At 50.1% G+C, this 22,164-nt stretch overlaps 1 protein-coding gene across 1 annotated transcript in view; it reads left to right on the top strand.

Moving 5' to 3' along the window:
- The first annotated feature begins 230 nt into the window (after nucleotides 1-230).
- Nucleotides 231-22,164, top strand: part of erfl3 (Ets2 repressor factor like 3) — a 42,042-nt gene continuing 20,108 nt past the window's right edge. Inside the window, exon 1 of the mRNA XM_036538149.1 lies at nucleotides 231-923. Within this exon, the coding sequence (XP_036394042.1) occupies nucleotides 902-923 (22 nt within the window). The 5' untranslated portion in view covers nucleotides 231-901. The remainder of the gene's footprint in view (nucleotides 924-22,164) is intronic.

Raw genomic sequence — 22,164 nt, 5'->3', positions numbered from 1 at the left:
TGCCTCTCATTTCTCTGAACGTCGGCGGCGTGCGTAGGACGCGGATATAACGTCATCACGGTAAATGGCGATGGTGGTCTCCATGGCAATGCCGCGTGCTGCAGTGACGCCAGCCCCGGCTCGTGGCGAGTGGGCGTGACCCGCCCCCCCCCCCCCTTTCCGTGTGGGCGGCCCCGTGCAGGAGAGAGAGAGAGAGAAACACGACACCCAAAGAGAGGGAGAGAGAGAGAGAGAGAGGGCCGGGGGGAGGAGAGTGTAGCTACGGAGTGAGTGGAGGAAGAAGAAGAAGAAAGTCGGGTAAAGAGAGCGAGAACAGGCACTCACTCTAGCAATCGGTGAGTGTTAGACAACGCGATGTTCGGCTACGGGGGAGACGTGGATCGGAGGGAATAAAAGCGACAAGGAAAAAAAGGACAACATAAAACTGTCAGCCAGCGACAAAAACAGTCAACAAGAGTGAACCCCGTTCGTCGATTCGTGTTGGGACCTCCTGGCCCGGGACCTGTGTTTTTCCCCCCCCCCAGCAACTAGGGCTGGACAAAGTGACGCTGCTCCCGGGGCCACATCGTCTCCGCGGTCTGGGGGAAACTACACAAACAGGAGGCAAACTCTGAGAAGGGAGAGAAGGAGGAGGAGGAGGAGGAGGAGGGGGGGACTGAGAAAGGCAAGACAGAGTGAGAACGGAGGGGGCGACTGGATCAGTGAGCGAAACGGAGCAAGTGAGCGCAACAGTGACGGACAAAAAAAAGTTTACAGGTTTGCTGCTCATCATCCAAAACTTGCTAAGCTAGCTACACTCAAAGGAAAGGAGAAGGGGGAATTGAGAAAGGGAGGCCGACGTCTACCTCCCGGCCAAGTGACTCAACTAATTTATCAAGCCATCTAGGTAGCCGCATTCATCATGAAAACCCCGGGAGAATCGGGTAAGTAGTGCGAACATTTTTTTGTAATTAAATCCTCATCGGCCCGAATACGCGCCTAGCCATCTCAGCTAGTTGGCTAAGCTACCTAGCCTGCTAAATGATTTTGTGTTTAGGGCAGATAACTCGCTTGCTGGTAACTTTAGGAGTCGTGGAGCTGGCTGGCTAACGTCCGTGGAGCTAGCATTAGCTTTAGGTGAATTCTTCGATAGCTGGCTAGCTAGCAAGCAGAAAGTGACTGTACCTTACTAGTAACTAGCTAGTTAGCTAGTCCTAATGCAGTTTGTGGTGAACTTTGTAACAATGAAAATAGTTCGTGAAAAGTTCAGTAGCTCGTTTATGGCGACTATCTTTAGTCGTCGAAATCGTGTCAAATATCAATGCCAGTGGTTAACTAATTTTGTAGTTATCTAGCTTCAGCCGAACTTATTTAACCACTGACACTGTTTGGACACAACGATATCAGATGAATGGTGAATGAGAAATCTGTTAGTTAACTGGCTGAATAAACAAATAACTGATCATGAATAAACAAATATTTTGCACGCCTGTGTACTATTTGGTGGACGGCTCTGACTGTGTTAGCACCTACATGGCTCCTATGCGACAACATAACATGTTGACATTTTTTTCGTTCCTTTCGAAGGTTTCATTGAGCGCTGAATTGTGATACGTGTATATTTATGTGGATATTTCCATTAGCACGGAAATTACGCATTTCCACTGTAGACCTGTTGAATGCAGCCAGCAACCTAGCTAAGTGTACAAGTATACTTTATTTTGCCCGTGACAATGAATTCAGCGGGGATCATGGAATCAAAAAGTAGCGAGTTGGATATGGAATGTAACAAAGTTGGCAGCAAAATGTTTCTGGTTAAGTATTTCTCTGTCCTGGTCGCACTGTATGTAAGCAGTGAGCATGTCTGTCTCCATGTGTCTAACGTTAGCCAACTTCGCTAACCAGCACGCAGTGGGTAGTAGAACACGACCCATACAAAATGGAAGCGTTCATTCTCTTGCATGCGGAAACAAAAATATTTGTATTTAGCTGTATGTTTGCTTAAGAAAGTTGTTGTAATCGTTGAATTGTTTTATGGAATAGTTCCAGGGAAATACTTCGACGACAGTAACTAGTTGATTTTCTTGTTTTTGTTTTGTTTTTAAGCGCAGTATTGAGCGTGTGAAATTGGTTAATACCGCAGCGTTTCAGTATTTATTCTGTAATTAACCAACTTGTTGGTGTTAGCGGTCGAGTTTGTCGATATTTTAAGTTTCTGTCTATCGGGGGTTTGTTGGTTTCTGCCGTTTTCCGGAAGTTTTCGCTCGCTAGTTTAGCCGTGTAATTCGGCCTACACTCGTGGAGTGTTTCGGAATCCATGTTGGGATTTGTGTCGCTCTCCCACTCTTTTTCATTTCAGCTGGCTTAGCGATAACGCTTCGCTTTTTTTCCTCCTTTCATTTTTACCCCCCTCTCCCTCACCCCATCCCCCCACACGCTCCCAAAACCCGATACCAGCCCGTGGAAAAAAAGTTTCCGTGAAATATTAGCGGCGAGTTTAGCCAGCGGGGCTGTAACATTTTTGAATAACTTTGTTAAAGTGGCTAACGAACCGAAAACGCGCTTCGGTGTCAGGCTTCGTGAGTTTTCAGCGGGAGGAGGGAGGTTCCAATAACTCAGACAAGAAGGAAATTGGTTTGGACTTGCAAGTTTAGTTACATTCCCTGGTAATTTTCAGTCAAGCCGTTGATTTGACTACTTTTGAGGAGGACTCTTGCAAATCCATATTCCCACAGTTTAGCATGCAAAATATTCACGTTCAACGGAATAAAATTCGGCGAGCAAACGAGTTTACTGACTATTTCATTGGCATCTCGCCCCTCGCTATGACCTATTTCCACACACAACTCGATTAAAGTTACAGACTCGAACGGGGATTTTTGGCCCTCTTTTGTCGTTTATATTACCGGTAGATACATAATCTAAACTCTCCAGATTTTGACAGCGACATGTAGACCTTCATCATATGGTTGCACATTGATAACTATACTAGTTAAATTGGTCACACCAACAACATTCGTTCGATAAGTGCATTGATCCGTGCGAGCAATGCCAGCATTGTGACACTGCGGTCGCGCTGGAACCGATGATAATGTAAACCGAGTAACATTAACACAGGGTCTTGTTTTTACGACCGTTCTTTAAATTAATTTCATCAAACCCTGGGCGCACAAAGCCTTTATTCATACGAGTTTAACATAAAGACGCACAGTGCAGTAAATGTAGCCTAAATACGGTGCTGCTTCATTAAGTGCGGGGCCACCCCAATGTCTGCACTGAGGGAACTGTTTACTCTCGGCCGGTTTGACTTCAGCTGAAATCTGGTGCAAACCTGCGGTCTTCAACCAGGAAATGGTTACCGGGTTACACTGTAAATCTCAACAAAGTGTCCGGATATCTGAGGGATGTCAATACTCTGTGTCTGGAAAGTGTATTTAACTCTTTCATTGGCTGCGAAATGTATTTAGAGCGGCTGGTGAAATGAGTAACAAATGGCTTGTATTGGACTGTTTGTGTTTATGGGTTTATTTGTCTGAAATGCTGTTTTTCCACCTCTTCGTACAATCGTGTGGCTCATTATGTGAAGAGCTATAAACAGATTTCCTTATCCATTGAATTTTGTCAAATAATACACTTTTTTTGTACACATTTTGCTGGATGTGATATAGCCACCCAAAAGTACTTACTTGTAAGTTGTGTTAGCAAAGTGGTTTGAAAGGGAAATATAAGTGAAATATTAGGTAATTGCCGCTGAAGAGATTCAAAATTGGATTCAGATTTGAGGCTGAAGGCCAGTGATACTTGTGGGTTCTGTGCAGGTGTCGTGTAACTCTGTTGTTACCTTTGAGAACCGCTTCAATGTGTAGTACCTGATGGTAAAATCAGTATCGGAAGGGAGTACAGGGTAAATACTCACAGTTTTGAAGCATTTTTAAACTTCGAAAAAATGAAGTTGTTTCGTCACGTTCATGCATTGCAGCCCTCCATACTTTGCAAAAAATGAAGACATTCCCCTGTGGCAAGGCATAGGTTGTAAACCGAACCCTTTAGAGTTGTCTGTTCAGATGATGGCAGTTCCACTTGCTGCGTTTTGACGGTTTTATGAGAGCAGGCAGTAAACCGACCAGGCCCGGAACCCACCGGAGAGTGCTGTGGAGGGGTGAGGGATGAGGCATTCGCAGGTATTAAGAGGTTTAAGAATGCAGTTCCTCTGGTGCACTAAGGTGTGTGTCACTGAATCTCGGGTGTTGGCATAAGTGCCATGAGGTGCCGGCGTTATGCTCGTGTGGCACAGCATATTGACGCTGTGTCTGTTTGTGAGGCGTAAGGCCCATGTGCTCGGACTCGGGTTGGTCTCACACTTGGCTTCAGTGCGGAGTCTGGATGGAGCATGCATCAGTGTGTGAGGGTGTCCATGAAATGTGCTCGTTTACCTACATTGTAAACGTTGTACACTTACCTGCAAAAAACACATACCGGTTCTTTTGTGTTCTTCTTATTTTCAGTTCTTTTAAGTTGCTGTGTATTGACTTTTATTATTTTTTTAAGCATATTGTAGTTATAGTGTATAATATATGTTGTATAACTGCTACAAAGTTGTATTATTTTATTGCTCAGATCGTTGGAAAATAGTTGTCATATCTGCAGCACTCTTCATTAACAGTGCTTAATGGCTGAAATGTAGTGTTGGTGAACATACTGTTTTCTCTATTGGTGCCAGCCAGTAAGGCTTTGTGCAAGTTTGTTAAAGCATTTGCACCTCATCAGATGAATAGAGAATTACACCACGTCCCAGTCAGGCCACAAGTGGTTTTTCAGATCAGAGGTGGAAGCGCTGCTTTTAAAAGATGTTAACTTCAAAAAAAAGTCTAAATGGTTGCATCTGTCCATTGTAGTTAACATGGAAAATGTTAAGTTTTTTTTTTTCTTCACTGCACAAGGACTTTAAGTGACTTGAGGGGGTGTTGCTTTGTAATAGATGTGTTCTGGTTCTCATCAGTGTCCTGACCCCTTGTGTGCACTCCCCTACAGAGGTGACCCCCGCTCCGCACTGCTGCCCTTTGTCTAAGTCCAAATCCATCCCCAATCACCCTTACGGCAGTGAATGACACTGCATCCAGCCCTTGCAAAATGTGTATATATGTGTATCCCAGACATTTTCTATTGATAAACTGGTGGGAGATTGGATCTGATTTTAAGTTATTGACTTAAAAAAAGGGAATGCTTTTCATCTTGCTTCCATAGTTTTGGTGTATGTACCACGCTCTGATTTGCAACTGACGCTCTGAATAAACAATTTTTAAGAATTTTATGATGGCCCTTTCTCGGTATTTCAGTTTATCTCAATAGGTCTTAATTGTATTCGGAAAGCAAAGGTTGCCGTAATGGCAGTGCTTGTAGTGGACCTGGGCACGTGGAGGCATTGAGCGAAAGTTTATTAGAAGCTGGCTGAGGTTAAACATTATTGAGCTCCAGTGCAGTTGGTAGCAGGGAGCCAGGCCGCGGTGGCGAGGGGGCAGACCTTGAGTGAACGCCGATAACGAGCGCTTTGATTCCTGTTATCAGTGTGTGGCTGCGAGCTGGTTGCCTGTGTGTCGGGGTTGCACAGAGGAACCGGGGCGGGGGGGGGGGGTGTTGCTGATGTTCCTGCTTGATGAGATCAGTGGTCTTCACAGTGCCGGCAGATGTCCCTCACTGTTGGCCATTGTGGGATTATGCCGGGTTGATAATGTGATGCCGTGGCTGTTGATGGGCCTAATCTTGCTGGAGCTTGAGGGTTTTTTTTTTACTGTGTTGTAATGGAGAAGGTTTGGTGGCTGTATTGTGGCTGCCGTCTGTGTTGTGATCTTGTGGATGTGTGTGTGGGAATTTTCAGGTCTGGGTTGTGTGTTTTGTTTGTCCTTTGCACCACCGCAGTTGTGTTTCTCATTATTTGGGATGACAGAAGGATAGGAGGTATTGCTTATCAAGAACAAGAGAAAGAGAAAGTTTGGTCTTCCCATTGGCCAATTTGGTTTGCCATAGAAGAGATAGGCTTATCTTATCAGTCAGCCTTTTACTGCAGTGCAGGCTTCTACAAACTCCCCCCCCCAATTGTGTTTTATGGCAGAGACCACAGTTCCAGTGTTAATTGTTGTGAACAAAGTTTTTTTTTTCCCCTCCCCCACCCCCTGCTGGTGGCTTGGCTGTGATTGGTGCAGGCATTATCTTAAGTGTCACCCAGAACTTGGTTTAAAGATGAGTCAAGGAACTTGAGAGAGTTTATGCAGTCTAGGACACCACATAAGCAATAATGCAGGAGTGTAAAGACATTGCAGGATGTACCCGCGGGGCTGTTATATTTTTCAGGGCACAAGGGCCAGGTCGCTGCATTGATTTATAGATGACTTCCGCGATAGATAAGGCTGTGGATATTACTTCCTACTGTCACATACGGCTTTTAAGACAGAAGCTGTTGGCATTTTAACTGGGTTTTGCCAGCACTGGCTGAAGTAAATGCACAAGGCGGCCATCCACCTCACAGACTCGTAGATTTATTATGGCTAACTCATGCTCCCAAATCATCTGCTTTCTCTTGCTGTTGACTGACTTTGTGGCACAAAGCTGCATAACTTTCCACTGCTCTCGATCTTGCTTGATAGGTCGTAAGTTTAGCCGAACTCCTGGGCAGATGCAGAATGTGTAACTAGCTAAATATTACTATGCCTTGGAAAGATATTTCTATGTCCAAATTAATTTCGCCCTCTCGCCGCCTTGCTTCACTGTACTGGAAGATGTTCTTGGGCAAAAAGAAGTGAAACATTAATGTTTTATGCAGTCTCATATTAACAGACTACTGACATCCAGGATGTACATTTCTGTTAATTTCAGATTGACTTCTCTGTGGCTCCAAATATTCGAAACCCGCTTCTTCCTCTAAGCACCGTATGAAACTGCACTTCTGTGTAAATGACTCACTACAAAGAAATGCGACTTCACTCACTTTCAGCCATGACAACTAATAATATGAATGAATTGTCTTTTTGGTCAGAGCTGTTTGGCCCTGCTTCTTGCATATTGATGAGGAGGAATATAACTCAAATATTTTCTCATGTTTTAGTAAATAACAGTATTTTCATGTTGATCCAAGTGATGGATACAGTCAAACATTGATAGTAAGTTTGATTTATGAATCATAAATATTCAGGGATAGCACGTTGATTGGAATTTGTAGGTGATTGTCCCACCATTACAGAACACACACAGGCTCTGCTGTGTTTCATTGGAGTAATCAGACTGCCTGAGCTTTAGCGATCATTTTCAGCGTATTCCACAGACAGTATGTATGTAACGGTTCCTTTCCTAAGTGTGATCCTTAATGTTAGTGGTAGAAGCACTGGACCTAGGACTGTTCCTTCTTAATTTTCTTCCGCCCTTTTGCATCCTGTCTTGGAATCACCAGTTGCATGTCATGCTTGTCTCGTGCCGTACAGCAGTGCTGGTGCGTGCCTGTTCACACGCATGTCGACAGCAACTGTTTTTCATACTTCCAACTCCCACAATGCGCCAGCAGAATGAACACCAAGGGGTAGATGCTTCTCTCTGATGTCGTCCGGGAGGCTTGTAAGCGCGGGTCACAGGGTGCCAAGAGCCCAGTGGCACGAGAACCCCTGTTCACCAGCCCACCCTAACTTTGTGGAATGAGACCAATTGTGGTATGAAGGACTCCCGGTCATTGTTCGTGACTGACGTAGCTTAAACTTGGACCCAGGTCTGAGCTGTAGGACTTCCTCTGTGCTCAGAATGAGTGCCTTAGCTGGCTGATCCACTTGGGAGTCCCCATTAGGATTTTTTCCTGAAGTTCTAAGTTCTAAGGATATGGCATCAGTCCATGTGGCATCAGTGACAGTTTTCTGGCAGCAATTAAGTTTGGTCCCAGCTTTGATTGACGGCTCACTCAGCATAATTCAAATTGTGCTCAGTAGTTGTGCCGCTTGTATTTATGAACTCCTCGTCCCAATCTAAATTAAGAGCACTAAGTTGTCTAAACCTGTGACGGAGTGAGTTACGCGCTGTGTTAGCAGTTAACATTAATGAAGCAGTAGTTTCTTTCGGTCAGTGGGGAGGCATTTTGACGCGGTGGCAAAAGGGGGGGGGGGTCATGAGGGATGGGCGCGTCAACGCTCTCCAGACGAGGCTGTGGCTGTGATGTCAGCAGCAGTGGGCTCTCGCGTTTGTGTCTGCAGGAAAATGAAAGTAAAGACAGAGAGTCTGGAGACAAAACCACAACACAGAGAGTGCGAGAAGCAACCACATGCTCTCGCCTCTTCTCCCCCCACCCCCCAGCACCCCACATACACACATACACACACACGCGCATGCTCGCAATCACTCCTCAGCTCGTTTCTGCATGCTAGGCTTGTTTAATCATCAGTGTTTCCCCTACCGTCCTCCAGCTATGGCTCTCCGCCAGGCTTACAAAAACTCCCGCCAAGCCCGAGCCCCACTCCCTCTGAAAGACGAGGATCGTTTCGGTTTTCGGGCCCGGGCCCCTCTTTCTGCGCTGTCGAAACTTTTTTCCCCTGTCTCGGCGAAAGCAGAGAAGCCGGTGTCAGGGGGGGCGTCAGGGCGAGGGTGAGCCCCGGGAGGACACATCGTCCTCGCGCTCCGTCTCGTCTTGCGGGTTCGACAGCCAGCGCCGACGCTCGTCCCACATCAGATGGTCCGTAGGAAGATGTTTTTGGATGCCGCCGGGGCCCTGAGATTCTCAGAGTCTGTAGCGGTTGTGCCCTCGATTTCACCACTGCTGTACATCCTGAGTCATGTCCTTTTATATGTGCACGCTCGCAGTCTGTGTGAACGCCTCATGGTGTCCTTAAGGTACTTAACTAATTAGCTGCGTACATTTCATTTTGAGGTGAGAAGAGAGAAAAAAAAACTTGTGTAAAACTTTGGGCATTGGCAGTCCCTTAGGTGTAAGTTCCTGTCTGCTGCTGCCCTGCCCGTAGAACAACTGGGGGGGAATCACTGTGTCCTCACCTCTCCTGGAACTCCCACTATGTGGAGGATGTAGGCCCCTCGCCCTCCCCTCTCGCTCTGGAAGTGTGAAAACTGCAGCTTCCACAGACTGGAATAGTGTGTGTGCTGTGTGTGCACATGATGAAAGAGAGGGAGGGAGGGAGGGAGGGAGGGAGGCAGGCAGGGGAGGGGAGGGGAGGGTGGAGAGAGGGCCGCTCTGCCATGAGACACACAGAGGTTTTGTTTCTGTGAAAAGTTTACCCATCTGCTTCCTGTTTCCCCCTCGCTTTCTCCGCCCTGTGCCCTGCCGAGCTCACCTTCCCTCTTTCCATCCCCGCTTTTACTCCTTCTCTCCTCTCCTCTCCTCCTCGCATCTTTCCTTCTCTCTTTCTCTCTTTCTTTTCTCCCCTCTGTGTCGGAGCAGAAAGGAACTTTGTCTCGGATGTGTTCCTTAAGGTGGACCGCCTGAGTTAGGGGGAAGGGAGGAGGAGGAGGAAGGAGTGTTGGTGGAGGGGGGGAAGGAGGGGCTTGTGCTTATTCAGACAGTTACACGCTCTTAACTGTGGGGTTTTGGGGAAATTGTGGCACAGTTCTGTGCAGATCCACTGATCTATATTTCAGATATGAGAGAATAGGATAGTGCAGTAGCATGCTAATAACCCAGAAGATTTAAATATCAGTGGATATGAACAGCACTGTTTGAAAAAAAACTGGCCCTGTGACTAGGGTGGGGCCAATGTCCAGATGTACTCTTGTATCCTCTTAGGAGGTCATTGTGAAGCACCGAATGATCATAATGACCTAGGGAGAGGGAGCAGTGTTGGCGACAACCCTGAACATGATAGCCTGTAAATTTTAAAGGGCATCACTTTTTTTTTCACAAATCAGAATGTGTTGTGGCAAAAACAGAAACCACGTTACCATGGTAAAGTGAGTTAGGTTTGCTAATGCAGAACTGAGAACAATGAATGTCACAAACTTTTTATTACTTTTTTTTTTTTTAATTGTGTTTATTCTTTTTGATAACATATGTAAACGGCAGGCACAGTTTCCACTGAACCCCATTTGTGGTCTGTACATCAGGAGAGATGTCACAGAGGTCTCTGTGTCCAGCCGTTTGTTTGTGTCAGTGTTTGGGTGTCTCGCCTGCAGTCCTGTGTGTGTCAGTATGTGTGTCTCTGTGCATTTAAGTGTGTCCCTGTGTGTGTGATTATCTGTGTGTGTGTGTGTGCGCGTGCATGTGTGTGTGTCTGCGTCTGCGTGTATCTGTGTGTTTGTGTGCATGTGCGTGCGTGTGTGTGTGTCTGTGTGTGTGTGTGCGCGTGTGTGCGTGAGAGTCTGCGTGTATCTGTGTGTGTGTGTGTGTGTGTGTGCGCGTGCATGTGTGTGTGTCTGCGTGTATCTGTGTGTTTGTGTGCATGTGCGTGCATGCGTGCGTGTGTGTGTGTCTGTGTGTGCGCGCGCGTGTGTGTGAGAGTCTGCCTGCTCGGTCCTGCCCTGTGCCTGGGGCAGGATCTTTGGCTTCTCTTCTGCCTCTCCTGGGCCTGACAGAGTTCATCAGTGCAGCGGACGGCTCAATCAGTGCTCACCCCAAAAGCAAGGCATGGACCACAAAGTCAAACAGAGCAGCTGTGTTTAATACGTAGCAGTCAGGTACTCCTGTTACAGGGATTATTCTGCGATTAGAGCTGAGTGACTGATCTGGAGGTAAAAAGGCAGCTCTAGGCGAGACTGAAGCGGTTTAGCTAACTCAGTCTAAAAGTGGAATGCACATGGTAGTGTCCTGTACATGATGTCAAACGCCCCACTGAGTCTTATGAACAAACATAACTGCAGCACCTTGTCATGTTTTGAAATCAGTCCAGGGTATTTGTGTACAAGGCCTCGGTCCAAACTCCCAACACTTGCTGTGATGGTCTGTCATTAGAGAGTCAGGTGGTTTATCTGTCTGCCCTGTTACACTAATTAGGCAAGTCTTTCAGGAAAGCAAGAGAGCCTGTTTTTTATTTATTTTTTTAAAATCCTGCCTTTGCCAATTAATCGTGTGCATATGTGTGTGAGTGTGAGAAAGATCGTTGAGGAGTGCAGTTAAGGCGTGCAGGGTTCATTAATAACAGACGCATGTATGGAAGGGTCCCGTGTAGTGGAAGTGGGCCATTACATTTCCTTTCTCTGATATCTCTCTCTCTCTCTTTCGCTGACATTTGCTGCAAAGTCAGCTGAGCCACACTGGTCCTGCCACACAGCAGGTCTCCAGCCTCCTCCAGATGTCCAAGCATGAGGCCAGTCCTCCACCTGAGTCTGCTGACATGTCTTTATATTACATTACATTATTGCATTTAGCAGACGCTCTTATCCAGAGCGACTTTCATTAGTTACAGGTTTTTACATTGTTATCCATTTACACCTTTCGGTTACAAGTCCGTAAGCATATGCCTATCTAGATACCACGTGCCGTGCCCTGTACTGACTCCCGTGCCCTTGAGGACAGCGTTGTGGCGTACGGGCTCGGTATGTGCGAGCCGCGGGATTCTGGGTAGTGTTTAGGGGCTGCGGGATTCTGGGTAGTGTACCGTGTCATCACAGCACAGCGGTGGCGGGCCATTGTGCGACGCCGTGTCCGGCGTTCAGCCCCGGTGTCAGTGTGGTGCCGGCGTGTAACGTAATAGGCGGTTTACAGTGTCCGCTTTGTTGCGGAGCTTGCATGATGTTGCGTATGGTTGTGGTGGCCCGCTCGGGTGGGGGGGGGTTGTAAAATTAGCAGCTCACAATTGGCTTAGAGGGCTGTAGAGTGACCAGGGCTGACCCGAGCCTGACTCCACCCGCCTCCCTCTCTCTCCCCCCCGTCCAAATCCGCGTCCTGAACCATGCGTGTCCAACAGCCTCAGTCAGGTTACCCCCTCCCTTTTCGTTAAATCTGTGAACTCATTTCACTTACGTGTTTTGTCATTGTGGCAAAGAAAATTTCTTTTATTTTAACAGTAAGGCTTTACAGTATTTGATTTTTATGGGTAATCTTGCACTTAAAAATGGGATGACCATAGGGAACACATGATGGGATGGGACGGATGGTTAATTTCATACGAATATTCACCAGATTGAATAAATACAATTGCATTAGGGCTGTTTTTCTTTCTGTACGTAGTGTATTAATGTTATTAGTATTATTAATTTAAAGTGTGTAATCATGTGGTTGTGTGACATCATCCTGACAAGAAATGTCATGAACATTGAAATAAAAAAATTTAAAAATAATGTCAATTGTATTTATCAAAACAAAAATAATAATAATAATATTGACAGAATGATGATAGCTCTATTGGTAATCCTTCACTTGTGTCTGTGTAGACACGCGCACAGTCCCGTAGAGAGATTGCCACCTCACTCTTATGTAGTACTCTGGTACCAGTATTTCTTGAGGTGGCTTTAAAAGAATACGAAGAGAAAATTGAATGTCCTTCTACAGGTCCGCCATCTACGTGTCACTCTCAAACTATCTGTAATATTTCCTACCAGTCCAAGCAAGTGTTGTATTGTAATAATAATAATAATGTCTGGTGTGGCAGCAGCAGATGTTGATTGTGATTGTGTGTGTGTGTGTGTGTGTGGGGAGTCGCAGTGGCCGAGGAGGTGGGGGGAGAGAGACGCATGCCTTCTCCATGTGCTGGTGACTGCTGACGATAAACAGCCGGGTGCGTTTTTCTGTTTTCGGGGCACAAACGGTGAAAGAATGCGCCTCTCTGGCTGCCGCCGGAGGGCCTGACAGACGGGCCGTGTTGGGATGTCCTCACTTTGAGAATTACTGGCCTATAACGCGCTGAATGGCTCTTTATAAAACTCAAAGCGTTTGGAATATTTTCGGGTCTATTTTTATCTGGGAATCCGCTGCTGTGCCGGGGTTGGGGGGGGGGGGTGTGGGATATGAAGTCAGAAATCTAATATAATGCGAGTAGATTGGGGAGTTACTGCGAGGACCGCCGTGACGCTCGCCGTGCGTGTCTTCCAGACCGCCCGAGTGCGTGCCAGTGACCCAGAGAGGGAGAGAGAGGGAGGGAGAGGGAGAGAGCTGTGTCGCTCTGCAAGTGCGAGTGTGTGTGGTCGTCTGTTGTGAATTCAAATTCCTGCCGGCGCCACCTTAAACTTTCTCTCTCTCTCTCTTTTTCCCTGTTTCCCTCTCTCCCCTCCCCCACCCCTCCCTTTCCACCCCCCCCCTCAGCCCAGGAATGTGAAATCACGTTTGAAGAGTTCCCCCCCACCCCTCCACCCCCTTGCTCTCTCACTCACTCACTCTCTCTCTCTCTCTCTCTTTGTTTAGACCTGTCCTGTAGTGCGTCAGTGTTAATTTTGAACTTTGAGCCAATTTGTTGCGGCCTGGTTTCCGTGTGATTCCGGAGAGCCGGCACAGGGACGAGCCGAGTCGGGGAGAGAGAGAGAGAGAGAGAAAGAGAGAGAGAGTCCTGTCTGATGAGTGTGTGTGTGTGTGTGCGCGCGCGCGCGCATGCGAGAGTGTCAGTTGGTGTGACTTGGTGAGTCAACAGGTAGTGTGTTTGAGGAGTTAGCGGGGTGCGTAATGAGGCTGGGTTTGGTGTTGGGAGGCTCGTCTGACTGTGTACTGCTGTTTGTCCTGTGGCACCGTGCAGCGCAGCTGTGCATAGCTATGCGTACGAGCGCAGAATGTGGGGGGGGGGAGGGTGTGTGTAGCGCGCACGTCCTCATGGTGAGGACAGCACCCTATGCTTCTGAGACACCCATTGATGAACTGATTTCACTCATAAACCCAGCGTGGGGTTTGCTCGCTAAAAGCGTGCAGTGAAACACGTGGTTAATGCGGCCGTGTAGCGTAGTGGTTAAGGAGTAGGACTCGTAACCTAACCTCGTAACCGAAAGGTTGCCGGTTCGGCTCTCCGCTAAGGCACTGCTGCTGTACCCTCAGGCAAGGTACCTAACCCAGAGTTGCCTCAGTAAACATTCAGCTGTACAAATGGATAACATGTAAACACTGTAAGCTATGTAAGTTGCTCTGAGTAAGAGCATCTGCTAAACGCCAGAAATGTAATGTAATGTAAATGTAATGTAATGTGCGTGCTCGGCCACAGCAGCAGCAGCAGGCAGCCTGAGCGTTTGGCCCGGGTGCTTCCACACGCCGGCGTGACGAGGGTCATTGTGCGTGGTGTGTCAGGTGTTTATGAGGTGTGTGTCGGAGATCCGGGGGGGGGGGGGGGGAATGACGGCGCTCCCCACCCCGTCCCCGCCCCCCTGCTGTGTACAATGGCTCGGCTCTCAACACCAGCGCAGACACACTCCTGCACACAGCCTCTCACACTGCCCCGGGCCTGGAGCAGGCCTTCAGCCTGAATCCCAACACCAAACCCCCACCCCCTGACCCCGTCCCCTGACCCGTGAGCATTCCATAGGATCGGACTTATGCTACCGCTATGGAAATAAAAAAAACAAACAAAGTTTTTAGGAAATGTCCAGGCAAATCTTACTTTAATAGCAATGGTTAAGCTGACCATTTCATAGGGGCTGCTAGCACTGTTTCACTGTCAGTTTTGAACAGGTTCCAGCAGGTTAGCTCAAAGTAAACAGAAATAAGTAAGGAAACAGAATTGAATGTGTAACCAGCTCTTCCATGTTTAATATATTGAACTCTGAACAAGTTGGTAATGGCCAATCAAAGCTAATCACTCAGTAAAAGCAGTCGTTCTCACCCCAGTTGAGACTGCCTATTCAAATTCACACTAAGGGCTTTTCTGCAGTAAATGCTAAAGCCACTGTTGGAATTCTCAGTTCAGCTTGATGGAAAGCGGCCCCAATATCCTAACATTGCACGGGGTCCCAAGCCACAGGGTGAATGTAACAGTTCGATTACAGCAGTTATCTTTACCAGAACCGCCATGAGCGTTTGGGGTGGATCCTTGTATTGGGCAGTGCGGATATTAAGAGACGCCTTTCCTTGCAAAAATCGCAAAGTAACAGGACAGAAGTCACAGCAGTCTGGGCAATCAGGAAGGAAAAGTGTATGTGGAAGACGACATTCACATTAATGTGATGCTACTGTGTTTTTTTTTCCTAATCCTACCAATCCCATATGGGTGAAAGGCACGTCGCTATTTCAGTAGCGGACAGTGGCAGCCAGTGAAAGTGTGTAAATATGGATGTGGTGCTGTGTATCGGTGCCCTGTAGCCTCGCGCCCTCTCTGATGGGGCCTGCTGGCACCACTCACCGCCGTGCTGGGGCCGTTCCCCGCTGCAAAACGTTCAGCGTTACAGCAAGCAACCAGCCCAAACAACACTGCTTTGCCCAGACTTTTTTCCCCCTCTGAGCTGGAATACCACACATCCTTAAAGTAATTTTTTTCCCTGTGTGTGTTCTACGTAATTAGAGAATGTCATCTCTTGATTTTTGTCCAGCAGTGTCTGTGAGTGTGTGAGTGTGAGTGTGTGTGTGAGTGTCAGCGATGAGGTTAAACGTTGGGGTGTGAAAGCCTTCCTGGGATAAAAACCGTTTTAACATTGATCCCCCATTTACCCCCCCTCCTCCCTCCCCCACCCCCAATCCCCTCTCATGCTCTCTCTGTCTCCAAGCAGTGATACAATACCCCCAGTGGCATCTTACCTTCCATTACCCCTCCCTCCCTCTCACTCCCTTTCTAATGACCAAGCAGACTGTGTCTGTGTGTGACAGCCAGCTCCAGCCTCAGTGTGACAGTGACCCTGTCTCTGTACCGTCTCACGGGACAGAAGCAGCAGATAAGAACCCCCCCAGGTGCACATTCAGTTTTATCTAATACAAGGCTTCCCGGTGCTGGTTGCGGGTTTGATTCCCCACTGGGGCCCTGCCATGGTACCCTTGGGCAAGGTACTAAATCCAGAATTGCCTCAGTAAATATCCAACTGTATAAATGGATAACATGAAAATATTGTAGCCTATACAAATTGCTCTGGATAAGATCGTCTGCTAAATGACAATAACATAATGTAATACAGGGAAGGCCTACAGGAAGTATCTATTTTTCCAGTATCTTTGTTGAGGTTTAGCACATCTGCATTACAGGCCTTTGCAGTGAGTCTCCACAGTCCTGGTGCTGGTCGGACCGTCGGTGAATAATGCATAGATCATTGAAAAGGTATTTATAGGAAAGGGCAGCGATTAAAATTTAATGGCGTGTTCACCGTCTATTTGTGTGTTATGTCTTTACTTAGAAAAGAGCGAGTCTTCTGGTATTTCAGTGTATTGATTTATTTTCATTTTTTTTTCCCCCTGCACTTTCAGCCCATTTTGTATTTGGTCACTGTAAGGGTGTGTTCACCCATGCACCTGGAGTTTGAGGGGGTGGCGTGTCTCCTGCCTGTGAGTTCTGTGGTGTGTGTGTGTATGTGTGAGGTAGCGTCAGACCGCAGTCTCTGGCGGGGAGGGAAATGGAGGTGGTTTTCCATTCGCAGGCCCGGGCTTTGTGTCCCGGGCAGGAAGTGGTCCCCCTTCCCCTTCCTGTCTGCAGCGATGACAGGCAGGGACACTGCCGGAGCGACAGGAGGGAGGTAATCCTCTGTTTATTTTCCACAGAGCCGCGGCTATTTATACCCCAGCAGTTACAATCGAGCGTAATTGCGCACAAAGGAAATAAAGCGTTTCAAAACATAAATAGAAAAATCCTTTATCGCCGCGGCGCGCCGGTCTGCAGTGCGTTGACTCTGACGTGCTCCTTCCTCGAGGAAAGGCTTGGATGTGAGAGTGCTTGCATCCAGCAAATCAGACTTGTGTTTGTGTTTATTTTATGCGGTAATAAATAATAATATTCACACCGTGGCATTGTGAACAGAATCTGAAGACAGACGAAAATCGTGCGTAAATACAGTCTGAGAAGCTCTCTCTGGCCTACTCTGTCTCCCCACTTCACCCTCTGCCCTCCCTCACCTCTTCCTCTTCCTCTCCCTCTTCTCCCCCACCTCTCTTGGTGTCTCCTGGTTACTGAGGTCAGTCCCGCGTTCCTGCTCCTCCTTTTTCTGGCTTTCTCCTTCTTGTCGTTCAATCGCATCTTGTCCCCCCCCCGTGCTGCAAACAACTGACATCAGCAGTAAGCAGCTTGTACAATCCAGGGCTAAGCACTGGGGCCATAATTGTTTTAAACGGACCATTTTTAGCTCGAGATGTGCGTTGGGCGATTATGCAACACACACACACACACACGCGCGCGCGCACACCGCCCCTCCCCTCCTGGCCCGGCGCAGTTACACACAGTGTGATTGTTGTTTTTGGGGATTAGGGCTTAGGGATGAGGAGAACAGTGAGTCAGTGAGGCCACAGCCGGCACGGCCGTCCCCTCACCTCCACTCAGCCAGCCAGCCAGCCATGCCAGGACTCTCGCACCTGCCTGCCCCCGCACGCACACTGCAGCCATTGTGTCCCCGCGCCCCTGCTCTCTCTCTCTCTCTCTCTCTCTCTCTCTCACACACACACACACACACACACACACACACTCACACACATTCACATACTCACATACACGCACGCATTCACATACACACACTCACACATGCGCATACACACATTCTCACACACACTCGCACTCTCACGTGCACACACTCGCGCACACACATTCACATACTCGCATACATACACACACACACACACACACGTGTTGTAGCCATCATATGCAGAACACATGTCTGACGCCGTTTTCCTGCATTGGGGCGTCGTCCACCTCTCAGGGTTTAGGGCAGGCTTCAGGCCGTCCTGGACTGGCCCCTCTCTCTCTCCATCTCTTCTCAGTCTCTATACCCCCCTCCCTTCATTTCCCTCTCTGTCTCAGATGGGACAAGGGAACGAGTTTGTTTGAGTGGCCCTCCAGCTGTAGTCCTGGTGGGAATGAGACACTCAGGTGCAGGCCTCGCACATGCTGGTCAGCTAACGGCCCGATACACTCGAGAGAGAAAAGCTGGATGCTCTCAGGAGTGATTTAAGGGCCTATAGGATTGAGGCGGGTGTGTGAGGCAATGGAAAATCTCAGCTGCTGGCAGCTCCCGTGTTGTTGGCCCAAACAGCAAAGCGTACATTTGCTTCTGCTGTCTCAGCAGTGTGGAGGAAACGTCAGTCCGTTCCGTCACAACGTGGAGCTGTGTGTCCGTCTCGGGCCGTCGGTCAGGGATCCGCGCTTCCCATCGGAGGCGGGGCGGGGCCGTACCCTCCCAAAACGGCGTGGAAGCCGATGTGGTTTAGGGCCTTCGTCTCGCAGAACAGGCGAGCGGCCGGCCCTCTCGTTCAACAAGTTGTTTTCTCCCCGCGCAGCCTGGTTGCCGCCGGCCGCCTCTGCGGTGCTGGAGCTGTAATGTAATGGGGAGCAGGGGGCGGGGGTGGGAGGCAGGGGGCGGCGTGGGAGGCAGCCGGGCGGCGGCGGTGGCGGTCGTGTGGTCTCTGACTCAGTGGCTGAGACGCGCAGGAGAGGGGCCGGGGAGAGTGTGGCTCTCATTACTGCGCGGTTTCCACTGTCTCCGATCGTTTCAGTCACGAGCTGCGTGCGCTGCCTCTCCGCCTCTCCTCCTGTTCCAGCCAGCCGGTTCTGTCCAAACCTCCCTCTCCTACCCCCCCGGGCCCCGCCGGCCTCCTGGTGCGGGCCTGCCGCATTCCTGCAGTCCAAACGGAATCAGAACCCCCTCCCCCCAAGGCCCTGACGTGGAGTGGAAAAGCCGGGCCCGGCACAGCCTGCCCCGGGTTGTGTTTAGTCTGGGTGTGAGTGTGGCGGCAGGCCCTGCCCCTGGGTGTTCTCGCCCCCCCCCCACCCCCCCTCGTTCGGCCCTCTGTAAATACAGGAGAAGGTGTGTTGTTGTGAAAAGGAAGCGCCCGCCGACACGCGGCCGGCGGCGTGCGGCGATAGGCCTGCGCGGGGGGGGATGTGTCGTCACGGAAACGGCCCCCGCCGCAGCGAGGCCCGCCGCTGTCAAAACAGGTCAGCTGCGGCTGGCTGCGACGGGGCCTGGCCTCAGTGTCCCGCCCCTGCCACCGGTGTCACAGAACGGGAGCCCTCTCTGCGGCGAGCCGAGGTCACCCCCCCCATGTCGCGGTCACGCGGGAGCGGAGCCGCGGGCGTCTGTCTCGGGGCCCTCCATCCGTACCCACCCCTGCACGCGCTCTCTCTCCGTTGACCTGCAGTGACGGTCATTTTCGCCGCGCCCCCGGTCTTGTCAGAGTGTCATGTTACCTGCTGCAGCTCTGGCTTCCTCCCCCTGTTCCGACTCTCTTCTGAAGCTGATCTCGGGAGGGCCAGAATCCCGGGGTTTTCAATTCGGGCGCGAGAGAGGCCACCCCTGCCCTGTGCCTGTTTGACACGGCTTGGAGCGCATTGTGCCTCTGCTCGGTGGACTGCAATCAGAGTGTGTGTGTGTGTGTGTGTGTGTGTGTGTGTGTGTGCGTGCATGCACGCACTCTCTCTCCTCTTGCATAACAGCATTCGCCAGGAGCGTGTGAGAGTTCACATGCTGCACACCGGGACCGCACTCCTGTCTGCCCCGCTCTTTCTCCATCTCTCTCTCTCTCTCTCTCTCTCTCTCTCTCTCTCTCTCTCTCTCTCAGCCTCCTTTTTTTTGACCGTCATCAGCAGCCTGTATCTCTGGGTGCCCCTCTCCTGACCCCGCACCCCTGTCCACTCACCCCCCTGCCCCCCTTCTCTCCCGGTGCTGGGCACCGGCGCTGCCCGTGCTGACCGGCTCCGCAGCGGCAGCGGCAGCGGCCGGGAGGTGGGGGGTGGGCGGGGTTACATCACCCTGCTTGCGTAACCTCCAGCTTTATTTGCTCCAGCTGAGGATTGCAGCCTCTCCCGGGAGACCGGGGGAGAGACGGGGGGGAGAGAGAGCGACAGACCGCGCTCCCGCTGCCCGGGCAAAGCCTCATTAATTCAATCAATCCATCAATTAATGGGATCCACTTTGGAGGCCTGTTTATAGAGCTGCGCTAAACCGCCGCTGCTGCCGGCCCAGAGCTGCTGCCGCTGCGGAGATCGCGCAGAGGGGTAAACACCGATTACCCTGCAGGCGACCAGAGAGAGGAGCACACAGCGCGGCAGGCAACACACACGCACGCATACACACGCATACACACACACGCACGCATACACACGCATACACACGCACGCACGCACGCATACACACAGATACACACGCACGCATACGTATACACACAGATACGCACGCATACGCATACACACGGATACACACACACACAAACGCATACACACAGATACACACATACACACATGCACACGCACACACACACAAACGCATACACACAGATACACACACACAGATACACACACACATACACACGCACACACATACACACGGATACACACACGCACACGCACGCACACACACGCATACACACGGATACACACGCACGCACACGCATACACACGGATACACACAGATGCACGCATACACACAGATACACAGACGCACGCATACACACGGATACACACACGCACGCACTCGCATACACACGGACACGCGCACACACACACAAACGCATACACAGATACACACACGCATACACACGCACACACACGCATACACACGGATACACACATGCACACGCATACACACGGATACGCAAACGCATACACACACACACACGGATACATACACGCATACACGCACAGATACATACGCATACATGCACAGACACACAGACACATACACACACGTATACACAGTCCAGCATTCAACACAAACAAATATACACACACACGGCCACATACACACCCATAGATACATACACATACATGCACAGACATGTATGCACACACACACATGCAGACAATCATTTGCATACACACACGCACACACACACACACACACACATATATGCACAGATACATACACACGCATACACACACACACGCTCGCTCGCTCGCTCGTCCCCCTCCTCTCCGTTCTCCCCCTGCTGGTGTCAGTGAGGTGAGCGTTGCGTAAGGGAGATCAACACGGCTTAATCAGCTTTAGCAGATACACTTAACGAGGGAGAGGGAGACAGAGAGAGAGCGGCGACAGGCGGTGTCCCTGCGTGCTGTCGCGGCCGCGCATCCCCCTCTGCCCCGCCCGCAGCCCCGCGTCCCGTACCCTGACCCGGCGGGACACCACCGCGCCGCCCCTCTCTGCGTACCTTCTCATTCACCCCGACTCCATCACCGTCTCTCCCTTTAAACTCAAACTCAGGGGAGGCCTGTCTACAGCCACTGCCGTTCTGAGTGTTACAGCCCAGTCTTTCTCCTGCGTGGGCCCCTGGACATGCAGGAGAACCGAGGGCCACAGACAGCCCAGCTCTTTCTGCTCTGTCTTTCCCCCCACGCCCCCCCCCCCCCCCCCCCCCCGCCCACCTCTCTCTTACAGGAATTGTTAGCAGATGTGGACAGACCTTTTTCCTCCAGCTAAATATAGACTAATAGAAGAATTGCAGGAAGGGAGGGAGGGAGGGAAAAGGGGATTGATGGAGTTGTGGGGGGGGGGGGGGGGTGGGAGAGAAAGAAGTACAGAATTGGATGACGGAGTTGGTGAAGGAAGGGGGTATTTTTGGACAGTCGCACGTCAAACCCGAGCGCTCAGACACCATTGGGCAGTGGGACAATGAGCGTGGCTGCTCCGAGGATGATAATGGCCCTTAATAGTCGGCCTAAAAAAGAGACACCAGAACGGCCGGCGGAAAAAAGAGACGCCAGAACGGTGCTAATTATGATTAACAGCGATAATTGACCAGCGGTAATTTAGCCAGGCAGACTTACCGTGGCCTTCGCTCATGAAACCGCAGCGAGCGGTGTGACGAGGCCGTCACATGGCCGTCCTTTGCGGAGCTAGGGGGAGGAACGTGGCACCGAAACCGGCCCGCTTCTGCCTTTTCTGCACCCTCCCTGTTGTGGAGCGGGACTTCCCGGGAAACTCGGCCCTGAGCGTCTCCGTCTTTCTCGGCCAGGCGTGCCCCGCGGCTTCTGACAGACGCACGTCCTTAATCCCGGGAGGAATGCGCTGGCCGTTACAACACCGACGAAGACCTGTTTGAATTCCGCTCCTTGTTAAACTCTGTGTTTTCGTGGTGTTGTGAGAATGTTGGGTTGTGTGAGAGTGCATTGTTGTGAGAGAGCGCGTTGTGTTGAGAGAGTGTGTGCCGTGTTGTGAGAGTGCGTGTGTGAGTGTGTTGTAGAG

The sequence above is a fragment of the Megalops cyprinoides genome, chromosome 10 (assembly GCF_013368585.1).
Source record: "Megalops cyprinoides isolate fMegCyp1 chromosome 10, fMegCyp1.pri, whole genome shotgun sequence".
Lineage (NCBI taxonomy): Eukaryota > Metazoa > Chordata > Actinopteri > Elopiformes > Megalopidae > Megalops > Megalops cyprinoides.
This window is presented reverse-complemented; position numbering and strand designations above follow the sequence as displayed.